General features: G+C 41.2%; 1 protein-coding gene and 1 long non-coding RNA gene across 3 annotated transcripts in view; one reads left to right on the top strand and one right to left on the bottom strand.

The window, feature by feature from the left end:
* LOC132386384 (tumor necrosis factor alpha-induced protein 2-like) overlaps positions 1-12476 on the bottom strand; it is a 43369-nt gene extending 30893 nt beyond the window's left edge. Inside the window, exons 1-2 of the mRNA XM_059958636.1 lie at positions 11941-12476; positions 2484-2590 (exon numbers count right to left, since the gene is read on the bottom strand). Coding sequence (XP_059814619.1) covers positions 2484-2586 — 103 coding nt within the window. The 5' untranslated portion in view covers positions 2587-2590; positions 11941-12476. The remainder of the gene's footprint in view (positions 1-2483; positions 2591-11940) is intronic.
* On the top strand, positions 1278-19700 carry LOC132386434 (uncharacterized). 2 transcript variants are annotated; one of them, XR_009509535.1, is made up of 3 exons: positions 1278-2124; positions 13107-13265; positions 14286-17082. It is a non-coding gene; the product is annotated as an uncharacterized LOC132386434 (long non-coding RNA). The 2 variants fall into 2 exon arrangements; XR_009509537.1 differs by lacking the exon at positions 14286-17082 and adding an exon at positions 17425-19700 and having other exon boundaries at positions 1279-2124.
* The last annotated feature ends 1344 nt before the right edge of the window (positions 19701-21044 follow it).

The following is a 21044-nucleotide window of genomic DNA, read 5'->3' on the forward strand; positions in this document are numbered from 1 at the left end:
TAATGAGGTCTTAAAGTGAGGTCATTGGTTGTGGGGACTTTTCAATGATGGGAAACTGACTGTAGGCATTCCCTTTTATTCAAGAGCCTGATGGATAAGTGGTAGTAACTGTTCTTAAACCTGGTGGTATGAATCCTGAGGCACCTATACCTTCTACCTAATAGCAACAGTGATAAGAGAGTGGCAGGGTCCCTGGGTGGCAGGGATCTCTGATGATGGATGCTGCTTTCCTACGACAGTGTTTCATGTAGATGTGCTCAGTGGTTGGGAGGGCTTTACCCATGATGTGCTGGGCCGAATCTACCACCTTTTGTAGGATTTTCCACTCAAGAGCATTGGTGTTTCCATACCAGAATGTGACACAGGCAGTCAATATACTCTCCACTGCAATCTATAGAAGTTTGTCAAAGTTTCTCTGCGAACCTCTGCAGACTCCTGAGGAAGCAGAGGTGGTGCTGTGCTTTCTTTGCAATTGAACTTACATGGTGGGTCCTGGACAAATCCTCTGAAATAGTAACAGCCAGGAATTTAAAGTTGCTCGCCTTCTCCACCTCTGCTGCTCCAATGAGGACTGGCCCATGGACCTCTGATTTCCCTCACCTGAAGTCTATGATCAGTTCCCTGGTCTTGCTGACATTGAGTGAGAGGTTCTTATTACGAGACCACTCAGCCAAATTTTTAACCTCCCTCCTGTATGCTGATTCATCACCGCCTTGATTCAGCCCACTACAGTGGTGTCATCAGCAAACTTGAATATGGCATTGGTGCTATGCTTAGCCGAACAATCATAGGTGTAAAGCGAATACAGCAGGGGTCTAAGCACACACCCCTGTGGTGCACCTCTGCTGATGGAGATTGTAGAGGAGATGCTGTTGCCAATCTGGACTAACTGGGGTCTGCAATTGAGGAAATCCAGGATCTAATTGCACAAGGAGGTACTGAGGCCAAGGTCTTGGAGCTTATTGATTAGTTCTGAGGGGATGTTGGTATTGAATGCTGAGCTATAGTCGATAAAGAGCATCTTAATGTATGTATCTCAGCTGTCCAGATGTTCCAGGGTTGAATGAAGAGTCAATGCTGTGGACCTGATGCTCTGGTAGGCAAATTGAGTAGATCCAAGCAGCCTCTCAGAGTGGAGCTAATATATATAATCACCAACTTCTCAAAGCACTTCATCACTGTGGATGGAAGTGCAACTGGATGATAGTCATTGAGACAGGTCACCACGCTCTTCTTGGGCACTGGTATAATTGAAGCCTGCTTGAAGCAGACGGGTACCATACACTACCAGAGCAAGAAGTTAAAGAATGCTGAAGTGCTTTAGAAAACACAATATTTTTGTAAAAAAAAACATAGTGGTTATTTTTATCTCCAACTTTGGAGCAATCAACATTAGGGGTCCATGGGAGAAGTTCTGAGTTTTGAAATCAAGGACAACAAGTTTCAGTGATTGTCCTTTCACCTTGTTAATGCTTAACTAGGTTGAACAGGAAACTAAAGTTGTTTAAATTGAAAAGGTAGATCAGATGGTTAATAAGTATTTAAGAGGTAAGGACATTTTCTTTACAGCATTGCCAGTCATTGTAGCCTCAAATATATGTGATCATAACTTTTCAACTAATAATCTTGTGTCTTTGCATAATGTTTCTGTATCGTAATTTCTGAGCAGCTTTATTGGTATTTCTTCTTTTAGTTCAATATTACTTGTGGCATTTATTGACAGAGAGTTTAAAAGTTAAACAGGAAGAAGTACAGCCTTATTAATAATTGTTGCACTGTCAATAGATTTATATTATACAAGCTGCCTTGAAATTTAAAGAGAGTTTAAAAGTTTAAAAGTCAAATGTGCAATATTCCTCTGAGTGAAAAAAACTGAAGCAATGCTTGATGATGCCATGTCCAGATTTGGTTTCAAACCTTAGCCATCTTTAGATTAAGAAAGAAAGATATTCCCATTCTGCCTGAAGCTGCTACAACACTCTGAAAAGCCTCTGTAATAATATCTTTACAATCGCACTGAACTGGGTTCTTTCTCTTGGATATATTTGTAAGACGGCTTTAAATTGCAGCTCTTCTCCCACAGAAGCTTGGTGAACAAATTTTCAGTTTCCCTTTATGATTCAGGTGAGCCAAAGGTATTTGAATCAAGTTTATCCAAATATTTAGTACATTAAAAATAGATTTTGAAAAAAAAATCTTACTGATTTTTAATTGGGAAAATTTACATTAGACTCTCTTTTGGGCACTGTTTTATAAAATATTTTTAGATTAAAGCAGATACTGCATTTGCAATACAGAAAGTACAAAATATATTTTAAAAAATCACCATTTACAATTAACTATAAAATGGGTTAAAGCAAGTCACTGCATATTTTATCTCTTTTAATGCTTGTTTGTAATTGGTTTATCTGAGTCTTAAAACAATGATAATTGTGTGTGTGTAAAATGAACTTCAAAAGTCAGTGATTAGTCTGAAGGCTTACCTATGTGATTCTTAAACTTTTTCATCTTTGAAATCAGTGTAAAGCCAGTTGGTGTCAAATTCTGTCTTGATTCAGGCTGAAAATTAGTTTCCAATGTCACCATGAGTCTAAACACCAAAGACAGAATGATGTTATTTTTCGAAAATAAATTCCAGTGCTTATTGTTATAAAGAAACCTTTGGTTGATTTTGGCTCTGAAGAGGAAGCAAAGGTACGCTAACAGATAAAAACATGTTAAGGATATTACACAGGGTAACATGATAACACAGGGAAGGATGAGGCAGTTGGGGGCCTTGGTAAGGTAGCAGTTACAGCTCAGGGTATTCTGGAGTTCAGAGTTCAATTCCAGTGCCTTCTGTAAGAAGTTTGTATGTCCATCCTGTAAGCATGTGGGTTTGCTCCGTGTGCTTTGGTATTGGCCACAATCTAAAGTAGTACCATTTAGTAGGTTAATTGGTCATTGTAAATTGTTCTTTGATTAGTGAGAGAAATGATTAAATTAAAGACGGTTCTTAAGGAGTCCATTTAGAATGTGCTGACACAGAAAGAACGTGCAAAGCAACTTGCAGGGCAACGTATAAACCAATTTGCAAAATCAGGATGAAACAATAGCTTGCTGATTAAAGAAGCGATACGGGTAACGGGAAGACATGCTTAACGGTTGAACAATAACGGTGTTAATGCGCTGAGGCTTATAAGTGGGCCAAAGGGTAATCACATTTGTAATTTTGTAATGAGATTAAGGAAGAATGTCTGCACCTCACATGGGTGCAACTCACAAAGTCGTAAACAAGTAGGGTATAAAAAACTGTGCAAAGTGTAATTCGGCACTCAATCTAGCAGGAGCTGGTTGGGTCCGACTCTGCAGACTCGAAAAATAAAGTTTACCGTTCTGCAAATTGCTGAGACTCAGTGTGTTTCTGACAATTAGGCTAGGGTTAAATAGTTAGGTTGTAGGATAGTGCATGTTGTTGGGCTGGAAGACCTGTTCCACACTGTATCCCCAAATAAATAATAACTAATTTTACCAGCTTGTAAATTCCATTAAACATCTCTAGAGGTATGAATACTGACAGCAACAAGTTCAGCAAAATGAAGGCAAATCATTGACACCATATTGTATTTGTGGCTTGCTTTTAATTTGTTGCTCAGACATGCAAATATTCCTGAAGTAACAGCATGGTAACATAGCAGTTAGCACAATCACACTGCAGTGCTGGATTCAGAACCCAAGCACAGTTACTGCTCAGTCACACTTTATCTTACTTGTGTGCAAGGAGAACAGCATGGCCCCTGTCACCACACTGCTCTGAATTCTGAACAGACAAATGCCTTACTTGCAAGAAGTAATCACCATTCACAATGGAGGTGTAGTCAATACAGACTATAATGTGACAACTGATGATACTTTGAAGTTAGAAAAGCAATTGTTCCTTTGTTGTTGTGTGTGCCTCATTGTCTCCATACCCCTGGAAGCTATGCACTTCAAAGACCTTCCTTGCCTTGCTGTCTGCACTCTATCCCTGCCTGGATATTGCCTTACCACATTTTCCTCATGGGCAATCATCAATTCCCAGCCCTGTTTGGAATGAGTTTGTACATTCTTCTCATGGCTGCGTGGTCTGGGTGGTCTGGCTTCCTCCCACATTCCAAAAACATTTGATTAAGGTTAGTGAGTTGTAGGGATGCTACATTGGCGTAGGAAGTGTGGTGCTTCTTGTGGGCTGCCCAGCACAATCCTCACTGATTTGATTTGACACAAGTGATGTGTTTCATAGTACATTTTGATGTACATGTGGAAAATATAACTAAACTTTTAACTTAAGGTCTTTTAACGTAGGAGCACAACTGATGGGGACGAAAGACTGTGCAAGAGGATTCAATGTGCTAAATTCCTTATTAGCCAGTTCCTTGAGGTCAAGGATATCTTCATCATACTCTTTTTCATGTAAATAATGAAGTGTTGACGAGGCCAATGTTGGCTCTTCTGACAGATTTCTCCAGATGAAGGGACATGAGATGAACTGAGAAGCTGAGGAGTAATAGGTGGAAGAGGTAAAAGGCTAAAAGAAGAAATTTGACACGAGATGACAATAGACTATGGAAGAAAAAGAAGGAGGAGGGGCACCAGAGGGAGGCGAGGACAAGAAAAATTATAAGAGGGAACCAAAAAGGACAATGGAAAAAGAGAGAAAGGGGAAGTCAACTCCAATCTGGCTGTGGCCTCATCGTGGCAGTAGAGGAGGCTAAGGACCAACATAAGGCAAGGGGAAGTCTGCTGGAATGGGTTGCCGTCGGTAAGTTCTGCCTTTTGCGGTGGACGGAGTGAAGGTGCTCAACAAAGCTGTTCACTAATCTACGTTGGGTCTCACCAACGTAAAGGAGGCCGCACCAGGGACACCAGATAAAATAGATGACCTTGACAAACTCACAGGTGAAGTGTTTCCCATCCTGTAAGGACTGTTCGGGACCCTGAATGGTGGTGAGGGAGGATGTGTAGAGGCAGATGTGGCACTTAATCTGCTTGTAGGGACAGGAGGGAGATTAGTGGGGAGGGATGAATGATGAGGTCATGTAGAGAGCAATCCCTGTGGAAAGAGGAGAGTGCAGAGGAGGAAAAGGGGTACTTAGTAGTAGGATCCCGTTAAAGATGGAGGAAATTACAGTGAATGATGTGCTGGATATGGAGACTCATGGCGGTAAGGACAAGGGGAACCCCATCCCTGTTATGATGGTGAGAGGTTAGAGTGAGAACAGATGTTTGGGAATGGAGGAGATGCTAATGAGTGCAGCATTATGGTGGTGGAAGGGAAACTGCTTACTTTGAAAAAAGAGGACATCTCAGATGTTCTTGAATGGAAAGCCTCATCCTGGGAACAGATGCAGTAGAGATGGAGGAACTGAGAAAAGGAAATGGCATTTTTACAAGAGACAAAATGGGAAGACCAAAAGTTAAGATTACAGTGAGAGTCCGTTGGTTTGTAAAAGATATCAATAGACAGTGTGTCTCCATAGATAGAGACAGAGAGATCAAGAAAGGTGAGAAAGGTATCAGAGATGGACCAAGTAAATTTGAGGGGAGGTCGGAAATTGGAGGCAAGTTGATGAAACTGACAAGCTCAGTATGGATGCAGGAAGCTGTACCAATGCCATTGTTGACATACTATAGAAAGTTGTGGAGTGTTTATCAGCGTAGGCTTGGAACATTAACTGTTCCATGCAGCTGATGAAAAGGGAGGCATAGCTGGGGCCTATGCAGGTGCCCATGGCTACACCTTGGGATTGGAGAAAGTGGGGGGAGCCCAAAGAGAAATTGTTGAAAGGGAAATCCAGTTCTGCCAGACGCAGGAGGGTGGTGATGGAGGGGAATGGGTTTGGTCTGTTATCCAGAAAGAAACATGGAGCTTTAAGGCTTTTCTGATGGGGAGTAGAAGTGTATAGGGGCTAGCCGTCCAGGTGATTGGGGCCAGGGAACTTTAAGTGATTGAAGTGGCTGCACTGGTCTACATAATGCACTGCTGAATTTTGTCATTAATGTCTGCCTCTGGTGGCTCCCAAGGTATGAACAGAGTGCTCTATATTTTCTAAGGTCTTGCATTGATTGTTTTTCCAGAGCAAGCTATTGGACAAGAGAGCAGGCCAGTGGATTTTCTTTGTTTAGTGATTGTTTGCTGTAAGGCCCAATCTCTTAAATTCTCTGAATGCATCGACAACATTGGAACTTGGATTTTGAACTTATGGGTACACAAGCTGCTGTTTATTTACTGCAGCCTGAAATTGGAGTAACTGTGGTTCAGGACTGGAACAGCACAGGTCAAGCTGTCTCTGTAGATTAGTTCCATTCCAGCAGGAATTTGTCACAGATTTACGGCATCAATAAAATTGGGAACGATTAGGAAAGCTATTGTGGTGATGCCATCAGTTTCCACTGAGATTGGCTTTGTTGTAGACACACTAATCAAGATTATGGCCTGCAATCTCACCATGCTGCAGATATAATCATGTAAAGTGGAAACAAAATTTTGTGGACAAACATATTTTATTTGAGGACACTCCACATACCTTCTTGACTGATGGAGTCAAAGGCTTTTGTGAGTTCAAAATAGGTTATGTTTCATGATTGACTGTTTCCTGTATTTCATTTGGAGTGATTATGTGGTACAGAATATGTCCACTGTATCCTTAAGTGGACAGGATCCATACTACAATTTTGGGAGTATCTTTTAGGATTTGGGGATATGTTTGAGGAGCTCTCTTGCATTGTCTTTGCCTGTAACCAACAGTAGGGTGAGCCCTCTATATTTACTGCATTTGGACTTGTCTCTTTTCTTGAAGCTGGATACTACTGCGGCATCTCTGAGGTCCCATGATATGTCCTCCTCACTCCAAATGTGGGTGTTAAAGTTAAAAAATTGTGTCCTTTAATCCTTTCTTCCAAGTTTCACAATATCAATAGGGAAATCTGTTCACGAGTCCTTGTTATTTTTTCTATTAATATGTAGCATTTTTCACTACTGGTGTAGCTAGGCCAACATGACATTTATTGTTCAAAAGAATAGGAATTCAATTTAGCTCTTGCAACTCATGCATGGTTAATGCAGGCTGTGGAAAAAAATGGAGGGCAAGTACCATGTGTCCCTTGGATAAAAGCAACTATAATCATTCAATACATTCATCCATTGAAACATTCCCTTCTCATTTGCTCATTCAGGCTGTCATTCAGTTATTCTCATTTATTCTGCTTAAGCCATTTTACACAGGATCATTTACTCCTCAGAGTCATACAGCATGGAAGAAAGCCCTTTGGCCCACCAGATCCATGCTGATCAAAATGCTCATCTAAATGTCCCCTCTCCTTGCATTTGTCTTATTCCCTCCAAGCCTTTCCTATCCATCTTTAAAATGTTGTTAATGCACCTGCCTCAACAACTTCCTCTGGCAAATCATTCTATATATGGACTACCCTTTCTGTGAAAGAGTTGCCCTCAAGTCACTATTAACCTCTCTCCTCTGACCAAAATCCTATGTCCTCTGTCTCTTGAATCCTAAACCCTGGAGTGGAAAAACTGTAGACAATAGGTGCAGAAGTAGACCATTCAGCCCTTTGAGCCTGCACCGCCATTCTGAGATCATGGCTGATCATCTACTATCAATACCCGGTTCCTGCCTTGTTCCTATATCCCTTGATTCCCCTATCCATAAGATACCTATCTAGCTCCTTCTTGAAAGCATCCAGAGAATTGGCCTCCACTGCCTTCCGAGGCAGTGCATTCCAGACCCCCACAACTCTCTGGGAGAAGAAGTTTTTCCTTAACTCTGTCCTAAATTACCTACCCCTTATTCTCAAACCATGCCCTCTGGTACTGGACTCTCCCAGCATCTGGAACATATTTCCTGCCTCTATCTTGTCCAATCCCTTAATAATCTTATAAGTTACAATAAGATCCTGTCTCAATCTCCTTAATTCCAGCGTGTACAAGCCCAGTCTCTCTAACCTTTCTGCGTAAGACAGTCTGGACATCCCAGGAATTAACCTCGTGAATCTACGCTGCACTTCCTCTATAGCCAGGATGTCCTTCCTTAACCCTGAAAACCAAAACTGTACACAATACTCCAGATGTGGTCTCACCAGGACCCTGTACAAATGCAAAAGGATTTCCTTGCTCTTGTACTCAATTACCTTTGTAATAAAAGCCAACATTCCATTAGCCTTCTTCACTGCCTGCTGCACTTGCTCATTCACCTTCAGTGACTGATGAACAAGGACTCCTAGATCTCTTTGTATTTCTCCCTTACCTAACTCTACACCGTTCAGATAATAATCTGCCTTCCTGTTCTTACTCCCAAAGTGGATAACCTCACACTTATTCACATTAAACGTCATCTACCAAGTATCTGCCCACTCACCCAGCCTATCCAAGTCACCCTGAATTCTCCTAACATCCTCATCACATGTCACACTGCCACCCAGCTTAGTGTCATCAGCAAACTTGCTGATGTTATTCTCAATGCCTTCATCTAAATTGTTGATGTAAATCGTAAACAGCTGTGGTTCCAATACCGAGCCCTGTGGCACCCCACTAGTCACCACCTGCCATTCCGAGAAACACCCATTCACCGCTGCCCTTTGCTTTCTATCTGCCAACCAGTTTTCTATCCATGTCAATATCTTCCCCCCAATGCCATGAGCTCTGATTTTACCCACCAATCTCCTATGTGGGACCTTATCAACTGCCTTCTGAAAATCAAGGTACACTACATCCACTGGATCTCCCTTGTCTAACTTCTTGGTTACATCATCGAAAAACTCCAATAGATTAGTCAAGCTGTTTGCAGTCACCCTATTTATGCCCCTTATGATTTTATACACCTCCAGAAAAATCACCCACCATTCTCCTATGCTGCAGTTAGTATAGACCTATCCTGTTCAATCTCTCTATAACTCCAGGTAACCTCTTTGTAAGTCTTTTCTGCTTAATGACATCTTCATTGCAGCAGGATTATAGCAGAATGCAACACAATATTCCAAATGTGGCCTCACCAACATCTTGTACAAATGCAAAATAACATTGCGTCTTCCATGCTCAGCTTCCACACAGATGAAGGCTAGTGTGCCAACAGCATTCTTCACCACTCTGTCTACCTGTTATACTGCTTTCAGAGAACTAGGTGCTTGTACTCCTAGGACTCTGTTCTACAACACGGCCCAGGACCCCACCATTCACTTTGAAAATCCTACCCAATTTGTCTTCTCAAATGGAACACTTAACACTTATCAGAATTTAAATTCATTTACCTTTACTTGCTCCATCTACATATCTAATTCTTGATAACCATCTATGACATCATTGATGTTAGTGACTTCTCCAAGTTTACTAACCATTTCTTGTACATTCTTTTCCAAATCACTGATATAAATGACAAATAACAATGGGTTGAGCACTGTTCCCTGAGACCCACCACTATTCACAGGTCTCCAGTCCGAAAAACAATCTTCACCATCTGTTTCCTGCTATCAAGGCAATTTTGTATCCATTTAGTTAGTTCTCTTTGGATTCCATGCAGTCTAACTTTCCAGAACAACCTACCATGCAGAATCCTATCAAAGACTTTTTCAGAAGTCATAAAGACCACATCTACTGCCCTGCACTCATTAACCTTCTTGGTTACTTCTTTAAAAAAATCATATTCATAATGCATGATCTAACATGCACAAAGCCATGCTGATTATCCCTAATCAATCCCAGTATTTCCAAGTGCATGTATATCTTATCCCCCAGTATCCCTTCCAGTAATTTACCTAGCACAGATGTTAAGCTTATGGTCTATAGTTCTTAGAATTTACTTTGCAGCCCTTCTGAGATAAAATCAAAACACACCACTCTCTAGTCCAGTGACTAATGATGATGCATATGCTGTAGTATATACATATCTCCCCCTGGGGCCACACAATTTCTTCTCTAACTTACCACAATGTTTGGATGTATTTGATCAGGCCCTGGAGATTAGTCCACCTTTTTTGTGTTTTAAGATGTAATGTGGGTTATCCCCAAAGCATCCCTGTTAACTATCTCAAGTTCAGTATTCTTCATGTATTTTGTCCACAGTATAAGCAGGATAGAAATACTGATTGAGCAACAGTATCCATTTCCTGTGGTTTCACATGTAGTTGTTCACATTGGTCTTTAAGGGGCCCATTTTCCCTGGTTAGTCTTTTCCCCTTAAATACTTATGCCTTTGGATCCTCTTTAATCTGCTCTGTTAAAGTTATCTCATTCCCTCTTTTTGCCCTTCTAATTTCCAATTCAAATTTTGATGTATTCTGGTGATAATAAACCTGATTCTGATTCAGTCCTTTTATCTCCTTCAGTCATGACTGCTCTAACCAATTCCTTTTCTCCCTTTACATCAATAGTTCCCACCTCCCCACTCCCATACAGACACACAGACAAAACAGTATCCTTTACTCTCACCTTATAACAACACACAAGGTCCTTCAGTCCATGCCAGCTCTCAGTAAGCAGCCCTATTGCTCCTGCTCTGATGTCCCCACGCCCCTCACTTTACTCCTCCGTGCTCTAACAATTTGCTCTCTCACACACATGCTCATCAACTTCCCTTTGATTGTTTCTATCATTAAAGGACAATTTGCAGCACCGTTGATCTTACCGGTAAAATTTTGGGATGTGGGAGGAAACAGGAGCAACTTGGGGAGATGCACATTTTCAAGGGGAAAACATGAGCAGCAGTTGAGGCTAGGATCGAACTAGATCCCCAGAATTGCTGCAACGGCACACTGTCCTGGAGAGGAGGTTTTGAATTTGGCTCGGACACACAGAGGAAGTGGGATTTCCATCCATTTCAGATTCTATCTACTTCGTGAAAAAAATGTTTCATTGAAAGAGAATTAGAACAATTATTGAGAATTATTAGAATGTGGATGCTGGAAAGCTGGAGCAACACACACACACAAAGTGCTGGCGGAACTCATCAGGCCGGGCAGCATCTGTAGGGGGAAATGAACAGTTCACATTTTGGGCTGAGACCCTGCATCAGGACTGGAAAGGAAAAGAGTGGAAACCTGGGAGGAAGGGGGAGGAGCAGCAGCTGATGAGTGATGGACAAATCCAGTGAGGGGTGTAGGTAAGAAAGTGGGGAGGGGTAAGTGGGGATGATGTAAGCAGCTGGGAGGTGATGGAAGAGGCAAAAGTTGAAGATGAAGGAATCTGATAGGAGAGGACAGTGGGTCATGGAATAGAGACCTGGAACCAGAGGAAGGTGAAAGTGATGGGCAGGGAGAGTGGGAAAAGAGAAGGGATGAGATAAGGAAAAACAAAGGGGGGGAGGGGAAGTGTGGGGCGCGGTTATTTACCATGAATTAGAAAATTTGATGTTAATGCCATCAGGTTGGACGTAATCAAGGCAGAATTTAAGGGGCTGCTTTCGATAATCTGTGTTTAGCTTCAATTTGGTGCAAACGAAATTTGTTCATTAACTACCGTCATTATTTCAACAAAAACGAAAGACAGCAGCGATTGCTGTTAGTCATATATATTTTACACACACACGCACACTTAAATAAAAGATAGGACATTTTAGCACTCTGGACACTGTCGATGCAGAGAAAACACAGTATTTCAAACGAAGGACCGTAGCTATTTCTCCTTCATAATTGCTATCCGACCATCCACCAAGCTCAAAATTTTCTTTCATCGTCATCTTTTTGGGAGATCTCTCAGGATTTCTGACTAACCGTCGCGAAACATCAACTAAAACGTTAATTTTGTTTTTTCCCCTAACCCTTTGAGGGCGAAGAGTGATCATTTGAAACTGTTACCCAAGTTTGGCTTTTTTTTCCACTCGGGCTTCCAGCATTCCCTCACTTTAATCCTCTGCCGGTTGCCGTAAGAACGAACGATCAAGGTTAAAGCGCAGCTTTGCTAATCTTTTTACTTACCGAATGTTCTTATTATAATTCCCACCGTCTACTGGTTAAACACTTGCTAAATGTTGAGATAGGACAAATATGACAGAAATATCTGATTCCATAAAGCAGCGGTCTGTCGCAATCACAAGCAGCTTTCGCGTCGGGATCCTTTTCAGTTCTGTATTTATACCCGGAGGGATGGGACCTGAAAACGACTCTTCAACCGCATGGGGGATTTACGTGGGAAACGCCCGACCGTCGCTGTTGGTCGGGGAAAGGAAACCTTGAGGCAGTGGAAGAATATCTTGCGATAATCTGTGAATCGTGACTTTTTTGTGGCAAATGAAGTCATCCTACAAGTTTGGTAGCATTTTTCATCCTGAGCAACGACGCTCAGGATCCTGATCGGTTTCACAAAGCCAGCCGCCGAGAAAACGGCTTTACTTCTTTATTTAAACAGACGTATTCAGAAGTCAATGAATAATTGAAACCGTATGTTGCAATGATCTGAGGCAGTAACGACAATGAAAAATGCCACTAACAGCTATAGTGCCTCCAAAACCTGGCAATGGAAGTACTGGATTTCAATGTTTGTTATACACAATGATCCTTCACTTGGACGGGATAAGAAATACATTGAGTCTGGAATTATAAAGCACAAAAACGAGCAAGTTTGTACTCAATGCCATTGCCCCATAGTTATAGTTAAATTCCCATTCAGTTATTGTTGGGTCTGGTTCTAATAACTGCTCATGAGAAAATATTCTGTACAAATAAATTTTTCCCATCTGTATGGCTCTTTCGCCAACCACTGAAGGGTATATGTAAAGGAATCCAGATGTAGAAAACGTCAAGATCAAAGGTCTTTCCTGTAAAGGAAGGAGTTTTAATGTTAAAATAAATTACTAAAATTCACTAATATACAACAATTAACAAGCAGAGTAAGGAGAAGGTATGCAGTTTAATAACTGATAGAATCTTCGTCTTAAACCCATCACCCCTACTAGGGCATAGGCTGCTAAAAGCAGATTGCTAGAATCCTCTGTCCTGGCCCAATGTTTCAAGTTGTCACCCATCTTCAAAGATCCTTCCTCTCCCAGGGATGAGGTCTTTGGATCTTCTGTTGGAGTTCAGTAGCTCTTGGATTTTACGGGATGTGGTTGCTAACCCCATGCCTAACTCTCCTCTTTTTGCAGCCAGGCTTGGGACTGTCCACAGTGCAGTTAATGGAGAGAACACCCATGGGACGTTTTACTTGTGGCTGTGATGTGGGATTATTCAGAATGAATTCTGGAAGATTACATCCCATGGAATTTAGTGAAAGCCAGTCAGTTGGATTCACAATTGGCCCAAAGGTAAGAAGCAGAGGGGGTGGTTGAAAGTTGCTTTTCAGATTAAGAATCAGGTTTATTATTACTGACATGTGTGATGAAATTTGTTGTTTTGTGGCTGCAGTGCTGTGCAAAAACATAAAAATTACTATAAGCTACAAAAATAAACAAATAATACAAAAGAGAAATAGTGAGGTGCATATTCACGAACCATTCAGAAATCTGATGGCAGAGGGGAAGAAGGTATTCCTAAAATGCTGAGTGTGGGTCTTCAGGCTCCTGTACCTCATCCCTCATGGTAGTATAGAGAAGACACATGACCTGGGTGATGAGGTTACTTAAAGATAGATGCTGCCTTCTTGAAGATGTCCTCAATAGTGGGGAGGGTTGTGCCCATAATGGAGCTGGCTGAGTCAACAACCCTCTGCAGCCTCTTTTAATCCTGCACACTGGATCCTCCATAACTTTATTGTCAGCTGTAAATCCCATCCTAAATCATATGTCCTCTCAACATCCTCCTAATCCTGCTTTTGATAATATTCTGACTAGTAAACGCAGAATATAAACTGGCACAATCTCAGTTATTGATTCTCCATTCCCCTAATCTTTTATTCGAGCTTCTGCTCTCTTCCTTTCCAGACCCAATGAAGAATCTCAATGCAAATCATCAACTATTCATTTCCCCTTGTAGAGGGAATGAATTTGTCCAGTGTCTTGTGTTATGAGGGCTGATTGATAAGTCAGTGGCCTGAGGTAGAAGGAGTCAATTTTAGAGAACCTAGCACATCTATTTTTCAACATAGTCTCCTCCTACATTTACACACTTAGTCCAGCGTTCGTGGAGCATATGGATCCCTTCTTTGTAGAAGTCAGCGTCTTGGACTGACAGGAAGTGGTCCACAGCAGGGGTGATTGATAAGTTCATGGCCAAAAGCAGAACGGGATGAGTTATATAGCTCTTGTTACATGCACATGCAGTTCAACTCTTTAAGTGATTATACAGAAAGTTTGAAGTTAATAACTTTTGTGGTATTTCTGTTTCAGATAATTGAAAATTGTAAGTAAGCACTGTCTGAGAAAATGGACAACATCGGCCTTTGTGTAGTCATCTGCTACCTCAGTCTCAAGGGCTTATCACCCAAGGAGATCCATGAGGACATGGTGGCAACACTAGGGGAGGGTGAAAAATAAATCTGCTAGGTTTTCTAAAATTTGACTCCTTCTACCTTTGGCCACAAACTTATCAATCACCCCTCATATAAGCAGATATATGATTTGAGAATGACCACTTGTTTCATGATGAAGAACACAAGTAATCTGACCTTCCAAACCATCTCCAAAAATACATTAAAAGATTAAGGTCTTCAGAATAACATATGCAAAATATTCCACAAAACACTGACAGTGCTTTCCCGGAATCTTAAGTAATTCCTGTAATAGTCTCCTCTACACGGTGATCTCTTACAATTTTAACTGGGTTGGATGAGTTCCAGAAGGCTTACTGATTCTAAAATTAACTGCAATATGAATAATACTGATTCCTGTCTACCATCCTCCTTTCTTGGGACCTAGGAGGCTTGTTAATTGTCATTAATGTTAACCATATTCTTGAGAACCAAGTCTTGAAATAGTCTTTATTCCAAAAAAATACTAAAGACCCAATGTTGAATTCACAACTGGGTCTGTGTATGAAACCACAAAAAAATCTGTAAAATTCTATCTTGCTTTAAAACCTTAGTGTTTAAAATATACTTTCTGAAGTATAGTTTTTGGAACCAGCCTCCTGAATTATGCAGCACTGATGTTCCACTGGGTGGAAACCCATACCTCCTCTTTGAGACCCGCTATCACTTAGGGTCCAGCAATTGCAAAAAGATTCACAGTGAATCCTGCATCATTTAATGGAGAGATTCCCCATTGGACTGATCCATCTCTCAATGGCATGGCAGTAGATCTGTCTGCCCCATCTACTGGCATGAAGAGATGGTTAATAGGGGCAGGTATGGCAGTACATGAGTTAAAGAATCTTGCCTCATAGCTTTGTTATTTTTGTGTTTCCCTCTGGTGCTTTTATGACAATACTTTTGTGTCATTGGTGGATTTGCTTTCTAACCCTTCTGAGTTGTTTTTGAAAACTGTGAACAGTTTTATCTCCAAAACAGTGTCACGACGGTGCAGATGTGGCCCAAGTGTGGAGTGAGAGACACTGACGTGGGTTGATAGTTCACAGACTTTAATGTGAACAGTGTTAAAGGGAAAAGAAAACAATACACACTAGGCCAAACGGGGCCATTAACTAAAACTCTCAAATGGAAAATGAAGCTTATACTGCAGCTGAAAAGAACAACTAAATATAAAACAAATACCACTCGTCTCCAGGGTCAGTTGACTCGACAGTCCAATTTCCCAGGCAAGGTCGAATGCAAACAGACAGCGAAGTGTTGCTGTGTTCTGTGTCCAAGTCTCGACAAAACTACAATGGAATGAATGGAGTTAAATTCTATCACAATGAAGGAATAACTAGCTGACAGGTGCACATTCGTAAGCACAATTGATATATCTTCTGCGCTGCCAAATCCATGGCTGTAACAAACAGATATTTGGGAGACCTGTCAATTTGGGTATCTATTGTCTAGGACGTAGGACTTTTAAAAGATCCTTAATAAGATGCCTCCCAAAAGATTACTAAACAAAATTAGAGTCATTGTACTGGGGATGATATACTGGTATGGATTAAAGATTGGTCAAAAATAGAGAAAAAATATATTGTATTCAGGTATTCAGGCTGACCAGCAGAGTGCTGAATGAATTGGTGCTGGGACCTGAGCTATTCATGATCAACATCAATGGCTGAACAAGTTGAACATCAGTCAGAGCAACATGTCTCTGCTTGGCTGATTATGGTCTCTGAAGCAGAACTGACGAGGCTCTGGTAGATAAAAACATTCTAAGTGAATAGGGAAGTGTGTAGTAAACTGGAAATTCTGCAGATGCTGGAAATCTAAAGCAACACACACAAAATGCTGGAGGAACTCAGCATGTCAGGCAGCATAGAAATAAATAAACAGTTGATGTTTCAGACGGAGAACCTGCTTCAGGACTGGAAAGGAAAGGGGAAGATGCCAAAATAAAATGGTAAGGGGAGGGGAAGGAGGATAGATAGAAGGTGATAGGTGAAGCTAGGTGAGTAGTGAAGATAAAGGGCTGAAGAGAAAGGAATCTGATAGTAGGGGAGGAGGAGGGGACACAGGGAGGTGATAGGTGTGAAGAGGCAAGAGGCCAGTGTGGGGAATAGAAGAAAGTGGAGAGGGAGGGAATTTTTTTTACTGGAAGGAGAAATCAATGTTTTTGCCATCAAGTTTGAGATGGAATATAAGATGTTTCTCCTCCACCCCGAGGGTTGCTGCTTCTTGTCACAAGAGGTGGCCATAGATCATCATGTCGTAACAGGAATAGGAATTAAAATGTTTGGTCACTGGGAAGTTCTGCTTCTGGTGGTTGGAGCAGAGGGGCTCAATGAACTAGAAACCCAATTTAGAATGGCTGTCACCAAAGTAGAGGAGCCCTGGACACAATGGATGACCCCAGTAGCCACACAGGTGAAGTGTTGTTGGAACATAATGAGAAGAATGTGAGGTCTGTGACTTCAATAGAAAAAAATGGAGTAATTTTTAAAAAGTGGTAAAATTCAGAGGGGCCTGGATGTCCTGCAAGATTCACTTAAAGTTAATATACAGATTCAAAGGAGATTTATGGAGAATAAAATAGTATGATAAGCTTTATTGCAAGCAGATGAGTAGCAGAGCAACATCATCTTTATAGGACCCTGATACCCTGATACCCTGATACCCTGATCACTGATACCACTCACTGAAGGGTCGCTGTCAGTTGAAGCACACCAGGCTTATCAAATCACTAAAGTGTACAGCGAATTGGACCACTAGAAATCTGGCCAATTGTTTAAAAGAGGTTTTAATGTGTTTCCCTAACAAAGAGAGCCACTGGGTGCCCATAACTCAATTCCTGGAAAAAGTGGGATGTCTGATTGTCCACCTAACCCTCTCCTGAATCTGTAACTGTGTATTACTGGTGCTCTAATGTACCAATATCTCATTGCCATGTATTTCCATGTAAAGTATGAGTATGATCTCACAGACTGGTTTTCAAAATATTTCAATTTCAGCTAAATCTATCAGGATGCAAAGCAAACTGTTTCAGAGGTGAACTCAAAACATAAAGTCTGTTGGACATTTAAGCAAGAAGCCTCAGAACTGAGTACAAATGAAAATCATCAACAAAATATTTTTAGCTTAGATGAACTATTGCAAAGCATCAACAGTTGTATCCTTTATGCAATTAAGCATGTTATATTCAATAAAAGTCAATTTCTTGTTTCTCCAAATTCCTACGTGATACAAGTAGTCTGAAATTATATTTGTGTTCAACTTTAAGTGGCCTTTCATAAACCAAAAAAATCAATGAGGAAGCAAAACTTTTGAAAAAAATTGTTGACTAGGATTACTTATGAGGGGTAATTGATAGGTTCGTGACTTTGTGTAGAAGGAGTCTATTTTAGAAAACCTAGCAATTTATTTTTCAACATACTCCCCTCCTACATTTACACACTTAGTCCAGCGGTCGTGGAGCATACGAATCTTGGACCTCCAGAAAGTGTCCACAGCGTGGTTGATTGATAAATTCGTGGCCTAATGTAGAAGGAGATCAGTTATACAGCTCTTGTTACATGCACATGCAGGTCAACTCTTTGAGTGATTATGCAGAAAGTTTGACGAACATTTAAGGAAATATTTCTTCTACTTTTTAATTTCATTTTCCAGTAATATGACCACTACTATATTTAGAGATGGAAGATGTTATAGTCTCACTTCTACTTTTTTTGGTAAATATGACCAGATATGTTTAATTTATTTTGGGGAAAACACACACCCAACACACATGCACACACACACTCTACAGAAGAGAAAATTATTTTCTCAGAATAATCGAAAGTTAATCTGAAGTATTAGTTTTTTATATGCATTCCACACTATCAATTTAATTCTACAAATTATAATGTTCAACCCAATTACAATTCATGTTGTTGACCCAAAACTAGCAAGTCACATCCACCATTAAATGGAACAAGATTGATTATTTGGGATAATGGCCGTTAGCATCAAGTTTTGAACTCAGATTAACTTCCTGAGTGTATTTATACGTCTGCCTTGATGGGTTGCTGCTGCACAGCATTTCCACTCATGAAATTAATCTTATATGCAGTGTATTCAATATTTCAGTAATATTTTAGTAATGTTGTATGTTCTTGCCTCACTACAGAAAAAAATCAAAGTACACAAGTACCCCTGACTCCTTTGTTTTTCTTTCAATTAATTTCTGAAGTTACTGAACATAACACTATACAAGTCCAGCTATACATTCTCTGTGTTAATTTCAATGTTATGAAGAAAACTCACTGTGTAGCTTACTCTGAAGTATTTGTCAAATCAGGATTGTGTGTAGAGATCCTGAATCACATGCTTCTTTGTCTCCTTTCCTTAGTTCCCCTCCCATCTCCTTACTTTTATTCCTTGGTGCACTGTCTTCTATCAGACTCCATCTTCCTCAGCCCTTACTTCCCAGCTCCTTGTATTATTCTCAGTCTCTTTCTTACCTCACCTGCCCATCAGTCACCCCCTCACCTGGAATTACCTAAAACTCTAGCTCCCCCTTTCCACTCAACTTTTTATACTGGCTATCTCATCTCTTTTCCCAGTCTCAATGAAAAGTCTCAACTTGAAACATCGACTGTCCATTATAGGAAAGATATTGAGGCTTTGGAGAGGGTGCAGAAGAGGTTTCCAAGGATGCTACCTGGATTCGAGGGCACGTGCTATAATGAGAGGTTGGAGAAACTTGGTCTGCTTTCTCTGGAGTGGTGGAGGCTGATGAGAGACCTGATAGAGGTTTATAAGATTATGACAAGCATAGATAGTGTAGACAAACAGTATCTTTTCCCCAGGGTTTGAATGACTAATACCAGAGGGCATGCATTTAAGGTGAGAGGGGGTAATTTGAAAGGAAATATCAGTGGTAAGTTTTGTTTTTACACAGAGTAGTGGTTGCCTGAAATGATGGTAGAGGCAAATACATTAGAGACATTTAGATAGGCACATGAATGTGAAGAAAATAGAAGGGTATGGAGGGGACTCATTAGGTTGCCCATTTGTTTGTTAATTTAATTGGGAGACAATAGACAATAGGTGCAGAAGTAGACCATTCGGCCCCTCGAGTCTGCACCGCCATTCTGAGATCATGGCTGATCATACACTATCAATACCCAGTCCCTGCCTTGTCCCCATATCCCTTGATTCCCCTATCCATCAGATATCTATCCAGCTCCTTCTTGAAAGCATCCAGAGAATTGGCCTCCACCGTCTTCCGAGGCAGTGCATTCCACACCTCCACAACTCTCTGGGAGAAGAAGCTCTTCCTCAACTCTTTAACTGACCTCTTATTCTCAATCCATGCCCTCTGGTACTGGACTCTCCCAACATCTGGAACATATTTCCTGCCTCAATCCTATCAAATCCTTTAATTATCTTAAACGTTTCAATCAGATCCCCTCTCAATCTCCTCAATTCCAGCATGTACAAGCCCAATCTCTCTGCGTAAGACAGCCCTGCCATCCCAGGAATCAACCTAGTGAATCTACGCTGCACTTCCTCAATTGCCAGAATGTCCTTCCTTAAACCTGGAGACCAAAACTGTACACAATATTCCAGGTGTGGTCTCACCAGGGCCCTGTACAAATGCAAAAAAACATCCTTGCTCTTGTATTCAATTCCCCTTGTAACAAAGGCCAACATTCCATTTGCCCTCTTCACTGCCTGTTGCACTTGCTCATTCACCTTCATTGACTGGTGAACTAGGACTCCTAGGTCTCTTTGCATTTCTCCCTTACCTAACTCGACACCGTTCAGACAATACCCTGCCCTCTTGTTCCTGCTTCCAAAGTGGATAACTTCACATTTATTCACATTGAATGACATCTGCCAAGTATCTGCCCACTCACTCAGCCTATCCAAGTCTCCCTGTATTCTCCTAACGTCCTCTTCGCATGTCACACTGCCACCCAGTTTAGTATCGTCAGCAAACTTGCTGATATAGTTTTCAATGCCCTCATCTAAATCATTGACATAAATCGTAAAGAGCTGTGGTCCCAATACAGAGCCCTGTGGTACCCCACTAGTCACCTCCAGCCAGTCTGAGAAACACCCATTCACTGCTACCCTTTGCTTTCTATCTGCCAACCAGTTTTCTATCCATGTTGAAACCCTGCCCCCAATGCCATGAGCTCTGATTTTACTCACCAATCTCCTATGTGGCACCTTATCGAATGCCTTCTGAAAATCTAGGTACACAACATCCACTGGCTTACCCTCATCTAACATCCTTGTTACACCCTCAAAAAACTCCAACAGATTAGTCAAGCATGATTTGCCCTTGGTAAATCCATGTTGGCTCGGCCTAATCCTATTTCTGCCATCTAGATGTGCCACTATTTCGTCCTTAATAATGGACTCAAGCATCTTCCCCACGACTGACGTTAGTTCTCCGTTTTCTCCTTCCCTCCCTTCTTGAAAAGTGGGACAACATTAGCCACTCTCCAATCTTCAGGAACTGATCCTGAATCTAAGGAACATTGGAAAATGATTACCAATGCATCCGCAATTTCCTGAGCCACCTCTTTTAGAACCCTTGGATGCAGACCATCTGGACCTGGGGATTTATTAGCCTTCAGTC

The sequence above is a fragment of the Hypanus sabinus genome, chromosome 2 (genome assembly GCF_030144855.1).
Source record: "Hypanus sabinus isolate sHypSab1 chromosome 2, sHypSab1.hap1, whole genome shotgun sequence".
Taxonomy (NCBI): domain Eukaryota; kingdom Metazoa; phylum Chordata; class Chondrichthyes; order Myliobatiformes; family Dasyatidae; genus Hypanus; species Hypanus sabinus.